The following is a 16,392-nucleotide window of genomic DNA, read 5'->3' on the forward strand; positions in this document are numbered from 1 at the left end:
CCCACAGAGAGCTCAGCAGTCAATGGATAAGCCACAAGAGTAACTTGACTAATAGTTTTTAGCAATCTGTCTTATAAGTAGAAAAAAAAATGAAGCTAGAGAGCATATTACCCAGTCTGCATACAATTTAAAGGTCATTAGCAGCTATGTCAATATATAATGAAGCTGGGTTATAAGAGAAGGTTAAAGGAAAACAAAGGACGTTATGGCTTAATTTGTATTTTTACTCATTATAACACTGTGGAAAAATTAAGTTAAGAGAAAGAAGCTATGCATTGCTTGGGAAAAGAAAAGAATTTAGACTATTAAAGTATACAGATTAACTTACATATAAAAAGTAAAGGAGTGAATTTTCAGATGATTTTTATTAAGTTGACCCCTAAAAAACTGTTTTTATAGTCGTAAAATTGGTAATTTCATATGGTTCAATCTAACATATGCATTCATGCTCAGCAATGTTTAACAAGGCACTGGCTCTTTCTTTACCCAATATTTAAGGCCAGTTTTTCTGGATCGTAACTATGAGCCTTTATTGCTCTATGTGTTTGGTTGGAAAACAGCACATATCTACAGCTTTGTATGAAGTAGAGCACTGAATGTTCAGATTATTTAAGGATAGAAAGTACTAACAAAGAAGACATGGGCCGACTTCTCTTCTCCATCCTCCTCCTGCATGCTGACCAGTTCAATGCCAGCTCAGAGTCACCTGTGGAACTCATTAACTAACGTTTCACTTTATATTAGTCTATAAGTTAGATCAAACAGATGCAAGTTTTGGGGGCCGGCCCCGTGGCCGAGTGGTTAAGTTCGTGCACTCTGCTTCAGGAGGCCCAGGGTTTTGCCAGTTCGAATCCTGGGTGCGGACATGGCACTGCTCATCGAGCCATGCTGAGGCGGCATCCCACATGTCACAGTTGGAGGGACCCACGACTAAAAATATACAACTATGTACTGGGGGGTTTTGGGGAGAAAGAGGGAAAAAAGAAACCAGATGTAAGTTTTGATAATTATTTTGTAAGAAACTATATATTCTATTCACAATTATTCTAATAACATAGGCAGTTAAACTCTGTGCTATTTCTAGATAGTAAAGTAAAAGTTGGCCATCTTAATGAAAATTATATTAATTTAAATGTCATTAGAGATATAGATTCATCAAAAGACAAATATCTATCTCAAAGGTAACATTGTACACATTAAACAATAGATACTGGCATCTAAGCATTCTTCTTTGCATAACCAAAAAATATACATGTTTTGGCTCTCCCTTACATATTTGCCCCTAACATTACTATTCTTTCCCTAAATTGTTCTTCAGATCTGTCAGTGTTTCCACATTAAATTTGAATTTGGTTGATTAAGCTTAAGAAAGGTATTCTGTCTACCCAGAATGCAGCAAGCTCCCTCCCCATGATCAACTTCAATCTGCTATTACTCTCTCTTCAGTCAAATGAGTGTTAGAATGTAAAGACAAATGGATGCAAATCGGTATCGAGTACCGAGCTTTCTCTCCCCTCCCCACGGGGTAGGTGGACAATGGAGAACAGAATGCAGAATACCAAGGGTAGAGAATAGGAAGTGACAGACTCTGAGAAGAACCTGACTTACAGAAAATTATAGACTCCTGGGGGAAGGTCAATAGCTACTCCCTGTATTGGGGGCTAGATAGATTTCATAAAGGAGGCCAGGACAGCCTAAGAGACACAGAAGCTGGCTTTCTCCAAGGCTCAGGGAACTGGTGGCCTTTCTGATGCTTTGAGGCAAGGCCAATGTGAGATTTCTTTCCATCCCTTGTGGGACTATTGCCAATAAAGAGACATCACCAAATAGACTAGGACCCAGTGAGCAGACAAAGGAAAGCCATCACATATTTAAAGGGCTCAGGAAGCCAGAGAGAGAAAAATCAATTAGATTTTGAGTTGGATAAATAAGAGAGGAGATAATCTACTTAACTTTAAGACACACACACAGATACATATGGATGTTTAAGCATGCACATATTTAAAAAGTATACAGAACTACTTTCTAGATTAAAAATGTAATTTCCCAGCTAAGTTACCCCACAGGTGAATTGTAGGAGGGAATTGTCACTGTTGAGCGCCAATTAGTGGCCTAGACAATCAAGTGCAAGAAATATATCAAACCACAGATCAAAGATATAAAAAGATAAAAATTATGAGTAAAATAAGAGGCTTAAGAGTCTCATATTCTTCCTTAATAGATAAATGGATTGATTATCATTAGGTATACAGTTTGTCCAAGTGTTCACAAGTGCCCATTACTCACTCACTGAACTTGGCTTGGCCACATTTTAGTCAGGCTATTCTCCCATAGACTCCTAAACTTTAGTTTTCCCACACGTTTCAGCAAGGACTAAAGCGCTAAGATGTGTAACATCCCTCCTTAACTGCTTATTCTGAGAATCTGCTGACCACAGAGACAAATATTCCTGTTAAGGGGGTCTAAATTTTGCCACCTGCTTGCCTCATCCACTTGCCCTCCTCCCAGACAAATGTATGCTAGCCCTGCTTACCCCCTCCTATAAAATAAAATCCTTTTTCTGTTTGATTTGAGTTGCTCGCAAGTCTTTATGTTGAAGCATTCCCCCATTACAAAAGTCTTTTTATTTTTTTAATATTTTTTAATTTTTTTTTTAAAGATTTTATTTTTTCCTTTTTCTCCCCAAAGCCCCCGGTACATAGTTGTATATTCTTCGTTGTGGGTCCTTCTAGTTGTGGCATGTGGGGCACTCCCTCAGCGTGGTTTGATGAGCAGTGCCATGTCCGTGCCCAGGAGTCGAACCAATGAAACACTGGGCCGCCTGCAGTGGAGCACGCGAATTTAACCACTCGGCCACGGGGCCAGCCCTGCTATTACAAAACTCTTTTAAAATAAAATCTCTCTTTACTTACTCCAGATTTACTTTTATTTGACATTTTTATGGTGCCATGACTTGGAGTGCAGAATACCCCCTGGAACCCATTGTCTTCACCCAGGAATTTATATTCAAAGGACCCCTTGTGTCCTTCCTCGCTGGGGAGATTTGGATCAATGGAGAGTCACAACTCCTAACCCTGTGCCTTGGACATTTGTCTGTTGTAGCACAAGAAGAAGTTACTTTGCTTCTGTTAAACAGAACTCTTCCCTATGCTTTTCTGTTTGAGTGAGAATCTTCCTAGATTGAAATATTTTCAGCTCTTTCTGAGTGGGAATTTAATCTCTGACTGTTTCTGTTGAGCAGGACTATTCTTGGCTTTTTTGTGCCTACTTAATTTATTTAAATAATTAGTCTATGCCTTGCATCCCTCCCCCCATAACTTCCACTGACTATATGTTACACCACTTTGGCACTCTTCCCTTCCAATATCTCCCCAAATGGCAAACTTCCATTAAGGATAACTTGACACTACAATGGAGAAACAGGATCTCCTCAAACTGTCTCATCTAAGAATTCTCCCTTCCCATCAATCCTTGTTCCTCTTTCACATTTTTTTACCACTTTCAACCTTCCCTTCAGCTCCGGAAAATCTTTGGATCCGTCATCTTTGTACACCCTTACCTCCTCCCTCCCTCTTTCCACTTCTGCCAAAGCCTTTCTTTACTTAGTCCAGATTTGTTTTTATTTGACTTTTTTTTCCTGAAGATTGGCACCTGAGCTAACAATTGTTGCCAATCTTCTTTTTTTTTTCTTTCTGCTTTTTCTCCCCAAATCACCCCTGTATATAGTTGTATATTTTAGTTGTGGGTCCTTCTAGCTGCAGTACGTGGGACACCACCTCAACGTGGCCTGATGAGCAGTGCCATGTCCATGCCCAGGATCCGAACCAGAGAAACCCTGGGCCGCCGTAGCGGAGTGCACGAACTTAACCACTTGGCCACGGGGCCGGCCCCTTGACTTTTTTTTTTTTAATTGTGCTATGACTTGAAGTGAACACAGCCTTGCATCCTGTTGTCATCACCTAAGTGTTCATGGAGGCTTTGTTTTCTCATTCTTGCCCCTCAACCTCCTATAGTCACTCAAGCTTTAGGACTTTGCCCCATCACGGGCTGTCAAGGGATATGGGGATTCCAAGAGAAACCATCTGAGGCTAAAAAAGCTGACTGGAAACAGGCTGGACATTTTGTCTTCTCAGATGGGCTTTGGGAGCGCCCAGATGGATGACTGGTCTCTCCTCAGTCCCTCAGGCAAAATCTAGTCCACAGTCTCTGTAAGAGTACACATCAGGACAAAAGAAAATCTTCAAGTCTCCTCTCCAAATGGGGGTGGAGCATCAGCTCTCATATTTAGCTGTATCTGTAACTTATCCCATCCTCCATAAACACAAACATAAAAAAAGTAAAGGTGAGACAAGGATAAGAGACAGTTCTTAGACATAAACCAGTGAGTTTTATATTTCTATGCTTGTATATGATTCAAGGCTAAAATTTTTTAATTAAAGCTATAAACCCTCTACCTGTGTGGGTGTGTGCATGCAGGTGTGAGTGTGGGTATATACATATATATATATTTTTTTCCTAACTCCAAATGGTATTACCAAATTTGATTATAAAATTTCCTAAGAAAGCTCTATTCTGATTGGCTTCGACATACATAAGTTCTTTTATAAATGACATACTGCTAAAATTTCCAGAAGTAGGAAAATAACCCTCTAATACTTTCAAAAGTATTTTATCAAGTATGAGAAGTAGGGACAGCCCTGATGGCCTAGTAGTTAATGTTTGGCGAGCTCTGCTTTGTCGGCCTGGAGTCAGTTCCCAGGTGTGGAACCACATCACTCATCTGTCAACGGCCACGCTGTGGTGGCAGATCACATTAAAAAAGAGGAAGGTTGGCAACAGATGTTAGCTCAGGGTGAATCTTCCTCAGCAAAAAAATAAAGAATAACAAGTAAATATCAAATGTTTTAAAAATTTAATTACCATAATCTAAATAAACTTTGTCAAAAGAGACCAGTTTAATATTGTTTATTTAATAAAAACAACTATACCCTCAGAGTTGAAAGCATTAGGTATAATGCTAACATACATTTTTATTCTGTTTGGATATGTTCTTCCTAAACTTATAGAGGTATACTGACTGAATAAGTTAGCATTACATCTACTAGATGTTTAAGATTATAAAGAATATAAATTTGTTTTTAATAAATTAAATCATTATTACGATAAAATTTATTTCACCAGTGATCATGTTTTATAAATGGACTTGAAATTTAAAAGTAATTTCCAAGCTCTTTTGGAAACTTAAGACCTTAGACATGCTAAAGTAATTAATGTATATGCATTAAATATGTAGATCACTTCTTAAAAAGATAAAACACTAAAATGTTTTTAAATGTATATACTTTTTTGTCTCTAATTTTTATAGGTCAAACTAATTTTATGGTTTATAGTTTAAATTGTATATATTTGGGTCTATTAATAAACGTGTTCACTTTTACCAAATTAAACGTTTTATTAGAAAAACTGTATGACCATGAAAAGTATAAAATGTATATTCATAAGTTCTACTAATCTACTACAAAATGCTAATGCATACAGTTTAAAATTATTTACCTCATAGTTATCTGTATAAAATAAAAATTACTATAATTAAAAATTATAATTTCTCCATATAACTAAGACTCTAGTAGGAAAAATAATGATATAAAGCAACTTGATGTGCGAGGTATGCCAAATACGATTCTCTAAAACTATAGTTTTATCCTAAAATAAAATGACTATGGGGCCGGCCTGGTGGCGCAGCAGTTAAGTTCGCATGTTCTGCTTCTCGGCAGCCTGGGGTTCACCGGTTCTGATCCCAGGTTCAGACATGGCACCGCTCGGCAAAAGCCATGCTATGGTAGGCGTCCCACGTATAAAGTAGAGGAAGATGGGCATGGATGTTAGCTCAGAGCCAGTCTTCCTCAGCAAAAAGAGGGGGATTGGCAGTAGTTAGCTCAGGGCTAAGCTTCCTCAAAAAAAAAAAAAAATGACTAATTGTTAAAGTGTATATATAAATACAAATAATTATAAAATTTCCCCCAAATATTATTTGTCATAATCAATGCTGACAACTATTTAAAGTGTTCATTCATATAAGTGTTTTTAAAGTCAGTATCAAATATTGTACTGATGTAAAACTAAAATTTGATTTTTTCCCCTCTGTTAAAATGACAAAATTTTCTTGGATTATTGGTCTTCTCTTAACAAGAGATTGTAAAATGAGTTTGTCTTCTGGGTAATCTGCCTAAATGTCAAACATTCTGTGTCTTCTCAGAATATTTTTCTGTGCTTTATGTTACTTTATTACATCTTAATTATTATTATTTTTTAAAGATTTTATTTTTTTTTCCTTTTTCTCCCCAAAGCCCCCCGGTACATAGTTGTATATTCTTCGTTGTGGGTCGTTCTAGTTGTGGCATGTGGGACGCTGCCTCAGCGTGGTTTGATGAGCAGTGCCATGTCCGCGCCCGGGATTTGAATCGACAAAGCACTGGGCCGCCTGCAGCAGAGTGCACGAACTTAACCACTCAGCCACGGGGCCAGCCCCACATCTTAATTATTTTTAAAAATCACAAAGTCTGCTCACTGTCATATTGAAAACTCAAAACCCAACTATGGATGTTTACAAGAAAGACATTTAATTCTAAGTAATAGGGAAAGATTGAAAATAAAATATTAGCAAGTAAATCAGGAAAATTTCATAAAATTGAATGCAGAATGGTAATATTACTCTCAGATAAGGTGAAATCTGTGCTAAAAAGTAGTAAGTAGGATATAGGGTAAAAAAATTAAGTGATAGGGGCCGGCTCCGTGGCCGAGTGGTTAAGTTTGCGGGCTCCGCTGCGGCGGCCCAGGGTTCGGATCCTGGGCGCGGACATGGCACCGCTCGTCAGGCCACGTTGAGGCAGCGTCCCATATCTCACAACTAGAAGGACCTGCAACTAAGATATACAACTATGTATGGGGGTGGTTTGGGGAGATAAAGCAGAAAAAAAAAAATCAAGAAAGAAGATTGGCAACAGTTGTTAGCTCAGGTGCCAATCTTTAAGAAAAAAAATAAAGTGATAAGAAGCATAATTTATTAAAGGGTAGAATAGAAATAAGCCCATATGTTCTAAAAAATAGAGCAGCCAACACATATAGCAAAAACTATCAAAAACACAAGTACTTGATTAAATACAATTATAAAACATATACATTGACATAACTTATGGTGTTTTTGTTTTGTTTCGTGCTATGGGCTGAAGTGTGTCATCCCAAACTTCACATGCTGAAGCCCCACCCTCCAACATGATGGCATTTGGAGATGGGGCCTGTGAGAAGTAATTAGGTCATGAAGGTAGAGCCCTCATGACGGGATTAGTGCTCTAACAAGAAGAGACCCTAGAGAGATGTTTCTCTCTCTGCCATGTGGGAATAGAGCTGTCTACAAGCCAAGAAGAGGGCCCTCACCAAAAACCCAACCTGTTGGCACCTTGATCTAGAAATTCCCAGCCTCTAGAATTTGAGAAATAAATGTCTATTGTTTAATGCACCTAGTCTATGGTATTTTATTATAGCAACCTGAGATGACTAAGACATTTTGTTTTGTTTTGCAGTGCAAAAGTCTCCCTCTTGCCAATATTTTATGTTCAAATTCACTATTAATACAGGAAATACAAATTATATTAATAATGAAATATAATGGCATGCTCGCTATAATGAAAAAGTTAAAAAAAAAAGGGTTATTTTTTTTGTTGGCAGGGATGAAGACAAAAATTAACTCTCATGCTTTGCTGTTAGACGTTAGGAATGCCCTAAGCTTTTTGCAAAGCTATCTGGCAACATCTATCATTGTTTATAATTTACATACATGTACATTTTGACCCATTACTTCCACTGCTTGGAATCTGTCTCATAGAAATAAAAGCATACCAGTTAACTGTAGAATTGATTGTCATGGAGAGAATAATACAATCATTCCTAGGTGAATAATTGGTTGATTAAATTATGGTATATTCACACAATGCGGTATTTTTGTGTGCTTCTTTGCTTCAGCCATCCATAGTTCTACTCACTTTTATTTAGTGAATACTTGTGCCAAATTATTCTATGCTCTGATAATACAGTGGTGAGCAAAGATCTTTTCCTTCATTGAGTTTACAGTAGTCTACTGGGGGGAGAGAGAGAGACAATAAACAAAATAAACAGGTAGATCATCACTATGGTAGATAGTGAGAAAGCTGTGAAGGAAAATCAACGATAGAAAGGAGAAGGGGAGTATTATATTGAAAGATTGGTTCACAAATTAAATATGATGGAGTCAAGAGAGGACTCACCCAAAGGGTGTACAGATCTGAGGAGTTGAGGGAACGAGCCATTTCTTATCTAGGGGTTTCTCATATCTGTTCTAATGCATAATTTTTTTGGGGAAATCTACTTCTAGTTGACCTCTGAGACTTTCAAGTAGTACAAATAATCCTGTACCCACTTTTTCATTTACTTTCCAAAGATCTTCAATTCTCAAGGAGCTTCTTGTAGTTAATCCACTATATTAAGAGCATTTCATTTTCTTTCAAGAAAAAGTTGGAAAGGGAAATAATATTGATGAACGTGTAATATTAACCAGGCACCGTGCTGAGTGTTCTACATGCTCTCCTTTCATCCATCTCCAAATATGGGGGGGATTATTGGTCTGAACTCAAGTTCAACAGAGAAATTGGAGAGCAAGCAATAAAAGTATTCAAGTATGAGTATTGGGAAGACAGGTGTGGATATGAATTTTTAAAAAATCACTATCAATATCAATCTTTACCCAACTCCAGATATGTTTCTTTCATGAAACAGGGCAAATGTATTTTATTGTTTACACTAGGTAAGATCAGGCATCTTTCTCTCAGGGCATCAATAAAATTAACATCTGGCCAAAATTTACACAATAATTCTGAAGACAAACCTGGGAAACAATCCTACAGGGAAGGAAAATACTCTAATGTCTTTCTGAACTTCATAAGACGAAACATACATAGTCATCACACGAAGACAATTATTATGTCTATTGGTGATAGCTTAATTAGATAGGTTAATTAAAAAGAATTATTAAATTCTCTGAGAACATAAATAAGATTCATAAATACAAAAGATTGATATTACAGAAAATTCCTTGTTGAGAAGAAAACAAATGAGGCATTTTAGGAAATACAGCTTATGAATGACTATGCCATCTTAACTGATTTTACTGGAAACTGATATTTGAGGATTTTCTTGGGATTTTCCTTGTCAGCTACAAGATGCTGCTCATAATTACTGCTCTACCTCTCTTGTTGCATTTTAGAGCAAATGCTTCAATATTTGAAAGTTCCTAAAATTAATCTCATGCTTCAATATCTTTACATGCATTAAATGCATAATAAATATTTTTTTATAAATGAAAAAATACAAAATGAAAATTTCATAAAGTTAATCAGGAGCGTGCTATTTCAATTTGCATTTCCTATTTCTAAAGAATTAAAAAATGTTTTTGGGAGATTCTACAGATGATGAAAGAATCATATAAGATTCAGATGGCTCTAATTGTTTTCTTCGTTTTATGAATTTGATTTGCCGAGTGTCATTGACAATATACTTTTTGTCTACTGTCATGGGTGAGTCAAACTAGGAATGTCTGCAAAGCAATCATGAAAAGGCTAATTTGGGGGTGTGGCCAATTGTGTTCCCTAAAAATCTAAGTACTCCAAGATTCTTACCTTTATTTTCTGTGTTGTTCTACTCTTTACCACTTTTATCAAAACCCTGAAAAATATTCCTAGTCTTTCAATTCAACTGGAATCTAAATGCTGTCTCTGAGGGGATACTTGTTCTTCTAACCAGAGTTGTCATAAATGCTTTATTTCCTTGCAAAATGTTATGAGTGTGCTTGGAAGTAATCACAATGTTCTCATTTTTGTTCGGCATCGAAGTAAAGGATAAATTCTGAAATATGTGTTTTGATCTAAGTGATTCATTGGAAATAAAATCCCATATCAAACACAATGACACATATCAAATTTAGACATCTTACTGCTTCTCTCGGGCCTCAGTAATGCTTTCGTCTTCTTGTTCTGGCTTCCACTTTCATGAAGAGCCTTGAACCAGTCCCGCAATCTGTTTGCCACTTCCCTGAACTCCAGGTCGCTGCACGCTGAAAACAAAGAGAAACAACACAAACCTTGAGTAATAATTTAGCATAATGTCAATGTTGATTCTCAAAGTATTCCAAAAGGTAACAACTAAAAGAAAGTCATACAATTACGCATTGTGTTTTGACTTTTCAAAAACTGAAAACAAATATGCATACAAAACATAAGATGTAATACAACAATAATATTTTATTTAATTAAGAAATATTATTAAGCAGGATTCAACTTCCACGCCTCAGTGGAATGTAACACTTGATTGAAGGTTCTTATTGCTAACATCACATAAATTGTCATAATATTTATGAGCTGAACACTTTTGTCATGGTAAGGTGGTGGGTCATCTGAGGTATAAGGAGTTGAAAATCCAAAATGAATACTAATACATTTATTATTGGCCATATCTATTATATTATAATTTATAAATCCTCATTAGTAATTCAATATATGTAGGAATTATCAATTATAAATATATGCTGTTTCTATTTGGCTTAATCCTACATATTGTTTTAAGCACAGAGAAGGAAGCACTCTCTTATTTATTAGGAAAGATTGTAAAATATTTTTTTAAATGTTATCATGTTTCTGTTGTAAAAGTAAAGTGTTAGCAAACTTTCACATTTGGAACTTAAATTAATCCTCTTTGTTTTCTTAAAAATACTGTTTATCAATAATTATATTCTTTAAAATAGTCTATACAATAAAGAGTAGCAAAATATATTTTTTATATATGTGTGTGTGTATACATGTGTGTGTGTCTGTCAGACTAATGCTAAAATATGGTATGTCAAATTCAGTAATTTGTTGCCGAATATTTTGAAAATATAAAAAATACTTATTTACATTGTTTAGAGCATATTCTTACAATAGGTCTAATAAGTAGCAAATGTGCAATTTCCTGAACTGATAAGCACTCTTTAATAGTATTCCCTTGTTCATTTTGTTAAAAGTAATAATTTATACTATTATAAATGTTTCATTACATCAAATATATACTATATATGTTATATTGCAATATGTATTATATAATGTAACATGTATAAGATAACATAAAATAGCATAACATGATGTAATACAGTTAGTTCTCACTAATGGTGGGTTCCAGATCCATGGATTCAGCCAACCATGGTTCCAAAGGCCTATGATGGTTGTGTCTATACTGAAGATGTACAGACATTCTTTCTGTCATTATTCCCTAAACAATACAGTATCACAACTATTTACATAGCATTTACACTGTATTAGGTATCATAAGTAATCTAGAGATGATTTAAAGTATTAGGGAGGATGTGTGTAGGCTATATGCAAATACCACACCATTTTAGACAAAGAACTTAAGCACTGAAAGTTTTTGGTATTCACAGGACTCTTGGAACCAATTCCTGGGGATACTAAAGAACAACTGTATAATTTAACACCATTTCCTACTTTTAAAGGGAGTAAAATTCCAGATCCATAGGACCTTCTCAATATCTAGTAAGGTGGATGACCCATACCAGCAAATTATTGTGACATTTCACAACACTGGAGGCAAAAAAGAAGATCCTACAAGCTGCCATGGGCGAGGGTAACAAAATTTTCATACACAAAGATGAAGGAATCAACATGTCTTCAGATTTTTCAACAGCAACATTGACAGTCAGGAAGACATTGAAAAATTATTTCATATTTTAAACTGAGAATCTTACATCCAGAAAAATCAGGTGGGAGAGTAAGCTAAAGAGATTTTTAAATACATATGATCCAAAACATTAACCACTCACATAACCTTTCCTCCGCAAGCTACAGGAAAATATGATACACTACAGAGAAAATCAAGAAAGAAGATGGCTGAGACACAGAAATAAAAGATTTAATAGAGAGGTGAAAGGAATTTCTTGGAAGATGATACAAAGGAATCCCAGAATGCACGTTGTGTGCCAAGTGTAGGTTTGAAAATCCTTGGTCAAGGAAAGAGCAAAGTACAGAATTTCTCACTGTCATTTCATGTAAGGAAAACAATGAGCTATAGTGAAAGTCAAAGAAAGCATTACTTTTACTGATAAGATCTACAACGTCTGAGACTGAGTGATGAGGCAGTAAATAGTATGCTCCTAAGGTGAACATTTACTCTTTAGCCTGGTATCTCTGTTTAAACAAACATCCCGGCAAAAGTCTTCTGATCCTGTAAACTGCTATCAGAAGAAAACCAAAGGAATTCTACATATACATATAAGTTTATATATGCGTCACATATCCCTGGAAGGATATATACAAAGCTGGTAAGTCTAATTATCTCCAGTAAGGGGAATTGGATGAATGGAGGAAAATGGTGTGAGGTAGTCTTATTTTTGCCATTCACTTGTTTTTTCCTTTTGAATTGTGTGCTATATACCTGTATTAATATTCAAAAATGAATAAAAAATTTAAAATTTATTTAAAAATTAATTGCAGTGCATCTAATCCTTGACCCAGGAAATTCCCTCTCTTACAAATCATCACACAAGTATCCTACACATTTATAAGCTCATTTAAATTGTACAATAATATTTATTCTGCACTTTTATAGCAAGAGGTGTGATAACAACAAAACCGTCCATCAGCAGTAGCCTGGTGATATTAATCAGGTGCATCCGTCTAATGAAGCTCTCATGAGTCATTAACAAAATTAAGAAGCTCATTATCTACTGATAGGTAGCTAGATCCATAGCTTTCGATGAAAAAAGATAAGGAGCAGAAAAGGATGTTTAGTATACAGTCATGTCTTGCCTAATGACAGGGTTGTGTTCCGAGAAATGCATTATTAGATGATTTTGGCAATGTGCAAATATCATGGAGTGTACTTACACAAACCCAGGTGGTATAGTCTACTACACACCTAGGCCTTCCAGTACTAATCTGATGGGACCACTATCTTATATGTGGTTTGTCATTGAGCAAAACGTCATTATGATGGACGTGACTGTACTTTCCTTTGCATAAAAAGGGCGAAAAAAATGCTTTTGCTTATATATGCTTAAAATATCTCTGGAAATACACATACAAGATTGAAATATTGCCACCTCTGTAACAGGATTGGGTAGAGGGATATGTGTTGGTGGGAGACTTCAGTATATGTACCTTTGTACTTTGAAATTTAAAGCATATTAATGCATTATCTACTTAAAACAAATACACATTTAAAAATGAATTTTAGTTCTCTATTTTCCTTATTCATCTTATGTTTTTTCCCTCGACACCCAGCAAAGAACAAGTTTTTTTTTTTTTTTTTTAAAGATTTTATTTTTTTTCCTTTTTCTCCCCAAAGCCCCCCGGTACATAGTTGCATATTCTTAGTTGTGGGTCGTTCTAGTTGTGGCATGTGGGACGCTGCCTCAGCGTGGTTTGATGAGCAGTGCCATGTCCGCGCCCGGGATTCGAACTGACGAAACACTGGGCCGCCTGCAGCGGAGCGCGCGAACTTAACCACTCGGCCACGGGGCCAGCCCCAAGAACAAGTTTTTATCTAATAACATATCTGCTGAAGAATGATAAAAAAGTTTGTTGAACAGATAGGTATGAACTTTCTTTTCTTTTATTGCATTAGTAACTATTAATGACATAGTGCTTACCATGTATATCTAATGAAATATTTGTGAACTTGTATGATTTTTATGAAATTAAGTAATTTATACATAAGAATAATAGCATTTAAAAAAATTTACCCAAATATGAGAATTTATATACCTTTATTGTATGTCACATATTTTTTAGCTTAAGTTTCAACATAAGGTTATTCATGTATTGCAATGGAATATTTTAGGAATTAGGAATCTTGTAGTAATAATGATAACAGCAGCTAACACTGCATGCTCTCTAAGTACTTTACATACATTAACATGTTTAATCCTTATAAAAACCCTATGAAGATTATACTACTATTCCTTCTATTTAAGTGTTAGGAAATTGAGGCATTGAGAGCTATAGAACTTGCCTGAGGTCAGACAGATAAGTGGCAGAGCTAAATTCTGAATCCAAAAAGATAGACTTCAGAGTCCAAGGTCTTAATCCGTAGTCCCAAAAATAATAATAATGATAATGACAACAACCAAGTAGTTTCTCCAACTTAGAGCAAACAAGTCAAGCATTGCTTCACTCAGAGCTTGTAAATTTCCGTTTCAGTAAGTTATGATTGTAGTGACGTGACATGATCATTACGGCAGAGATGTATGATGTTAGCAAAACATCAGTGATTTACTACTATTCTTTTCCATAAGAAGTCAATTTATGCCTTTTCTTCATAATTTCCAACAGTTCTACTACATGGATTGTTTTTTCTATAAATAATATCTTGCATTTATACAGCAGGAAATGTCTTTAATGAGGTTTCACATTTGATTTTAGTATCAAGCTGGGAAGATTAGGTAAAGGATTATTATCATTTTTTTATAGCTATGGAAAGTGGGACACTGAAGTTAAATCACTGCCTTAAATTTTATAGCCAGTGGTGAACGAGAACAGTGCTTGGTACTCATTCATCTAATTGTATTTGTAATCAGGAATGAATAACAGAATAACGAATTATAATAACAAAATAAATAGGATTTTAAATTAAATTTGAATAAAAGAGAAGCTAGGTTTCAATGCAAGGTTCTTCAATTATGTCAAATTATTCTTTAAAGCATGGTGTTATGCAAAGCAAACAATCAAAAAGGCAGGAGGTCTTGGAAATCTAAAAAGTTACATATGTATTTATATATATATGCATACACATACTCGCAAATTTGATAAGACAAAACATGTAATAGAATAAGTGGGAATAAAGCTAAAAAATATTTTAGAATGTAAAATAAAAACAATTGAGGGATTCTAGAGAGGAAGGACATAAAAGAAAGGATAGGAGACATGAAGGATCAGTCAAGAAGTCCAATATCTAACTTATGGAAGTTATTAAAAGAGAAAGAAGAATTTTAAATGGATAAAATTATTTTAAAAATATAGAAAATAATTCCTATCACAGCAAAATGAGAGAAGTTTTCAGAGAGAGATGGACCACCGAGTTCTTAGCTGAATGAATTAAACATACACATATACACATTCACACCAAGACATCTTTTAAAAGTTAGAATATGAAATATAAGAAGATTATATGGGCTTTCAGGAAGAAAGCAAAAATAAACAATCAGACAAAATCAAACAAATGTTTGCCACAAAAGGCAAAGAATCAGCTTGGTATCCCAATAATCACTAGCAATAATGAATTATAGAAGAATATGAAACAAGCCTTCAAAATTCTAAGAAAAATGGATTTAATCCAGGATTCCATCTCTACTCAATTATCAATCAACAGAGCATAATAAAGGCACTTTTAGATATGCAGGAACTCAGAGATTTTTGCATTCCATGCCACCATGAGAACGGGCTGCAGCAAAACAGGAGAGGAAATTAAGAAAAACAAAGACATGAAATTCACAAAAGAGGGACTGCACTCAAGAAAAATTGAGAAGCACAGTATTCAAACTAGCTGTGTAGTCCATCTAAAGACAGAGCAAGCAGGTGGACAGCTCAGGGAGCGACAAATCTGGTGGGTAGTGGGGAGAGTGTGATTTGACAGAATAGTGTCTGATTGGGAACTTGTAATAACTTATCATAGCCATGATGAGGCAATTGGGATGTGAAATGGTAGAATGCATTTAAAATTGATGCTAGTAATACTCTCCATTGAGGCAGAAAAAATGCTTTTATACAGATGTAATTCTAGTATAAATTCTTACTCTTCAGTGAACAATATTTACACCATCACGATATTGTAAAAGTCCTTAATATACAAATTGACTCACTTTATAAAGAATTCACAGAAGACTTAACAATGGTTATAGAATATAATTTAAGTGCTGTCAGTTTTGGCAATGAATGGTCCAACTGTTGTCACTAGATGTAGGGATGTGGAAGTGAAGACACATAGACACAACACAGAGTTGTGCTAATGTCCTAGTTTTACAAAATGAGGAAGCAAGAGACGTCTATGGAACTGGAAACAGATGGTTAAGTGTTTTTGTTTTTTTTGCTAATGTTTTGCTTTTTAAGTTGTAACCAGTGCAAAACAAAGAATAGCCATATAATTATATTGGAAAGTGGGAGGGAAGTGAAATATATTCTCATCAAAGCAGAAAATCTAAAGGTAATGTTTGAAGTTGATAAATAGCTATTTCACAAATGAGCTCATCACCAGATGGGGAAAACCAGTAAGTCTTAAAACTGATTAGCTCTGTGACCCAGGGGTGGGGATGAGGAGAAG

The 16,392-nt window shown here is 35.3% G+C and overlaps 1 protein-coding gene across 1 annotated transcript in view; it reads right to left on the bottom strand.

Annotated features, from left to right (window-relative positions):
- SPOCK3 (SPARC (osteonectin), cwcv and kazal like domains proteoglycan 3) overlaps positions 1-16,392 on the bottom strand; it is a 461,901-nt gene that overhangs the window by 36,598 nt on the left and 408,911 nt on the right. The window contains exon 7 of the mRNA XM_046656940.1: positions 10,022-10,141. Within this exon, the coding sequence (XP_046512896.1) occupies positions 10,022-10,141 (120 nt within the window). The remainder of the gene's footprint in view (positions 1-10,021; positions 10,142-16,392) is intronic.

This window comes from Equus quagga, chromosome 3 (genome assembly GCF_021613505.1).
Source record: "Equus quagga isolate Etosha38 chromosome 3, UCLA_HA_Equagga_1.0, whole genome shotgun sequence".
Taxonomy (NCBI): Eukaryota; Metazoa; Chordata; class Mammalia; order Perissodactyla; family Equidae; genus Equus; species Equus quagga.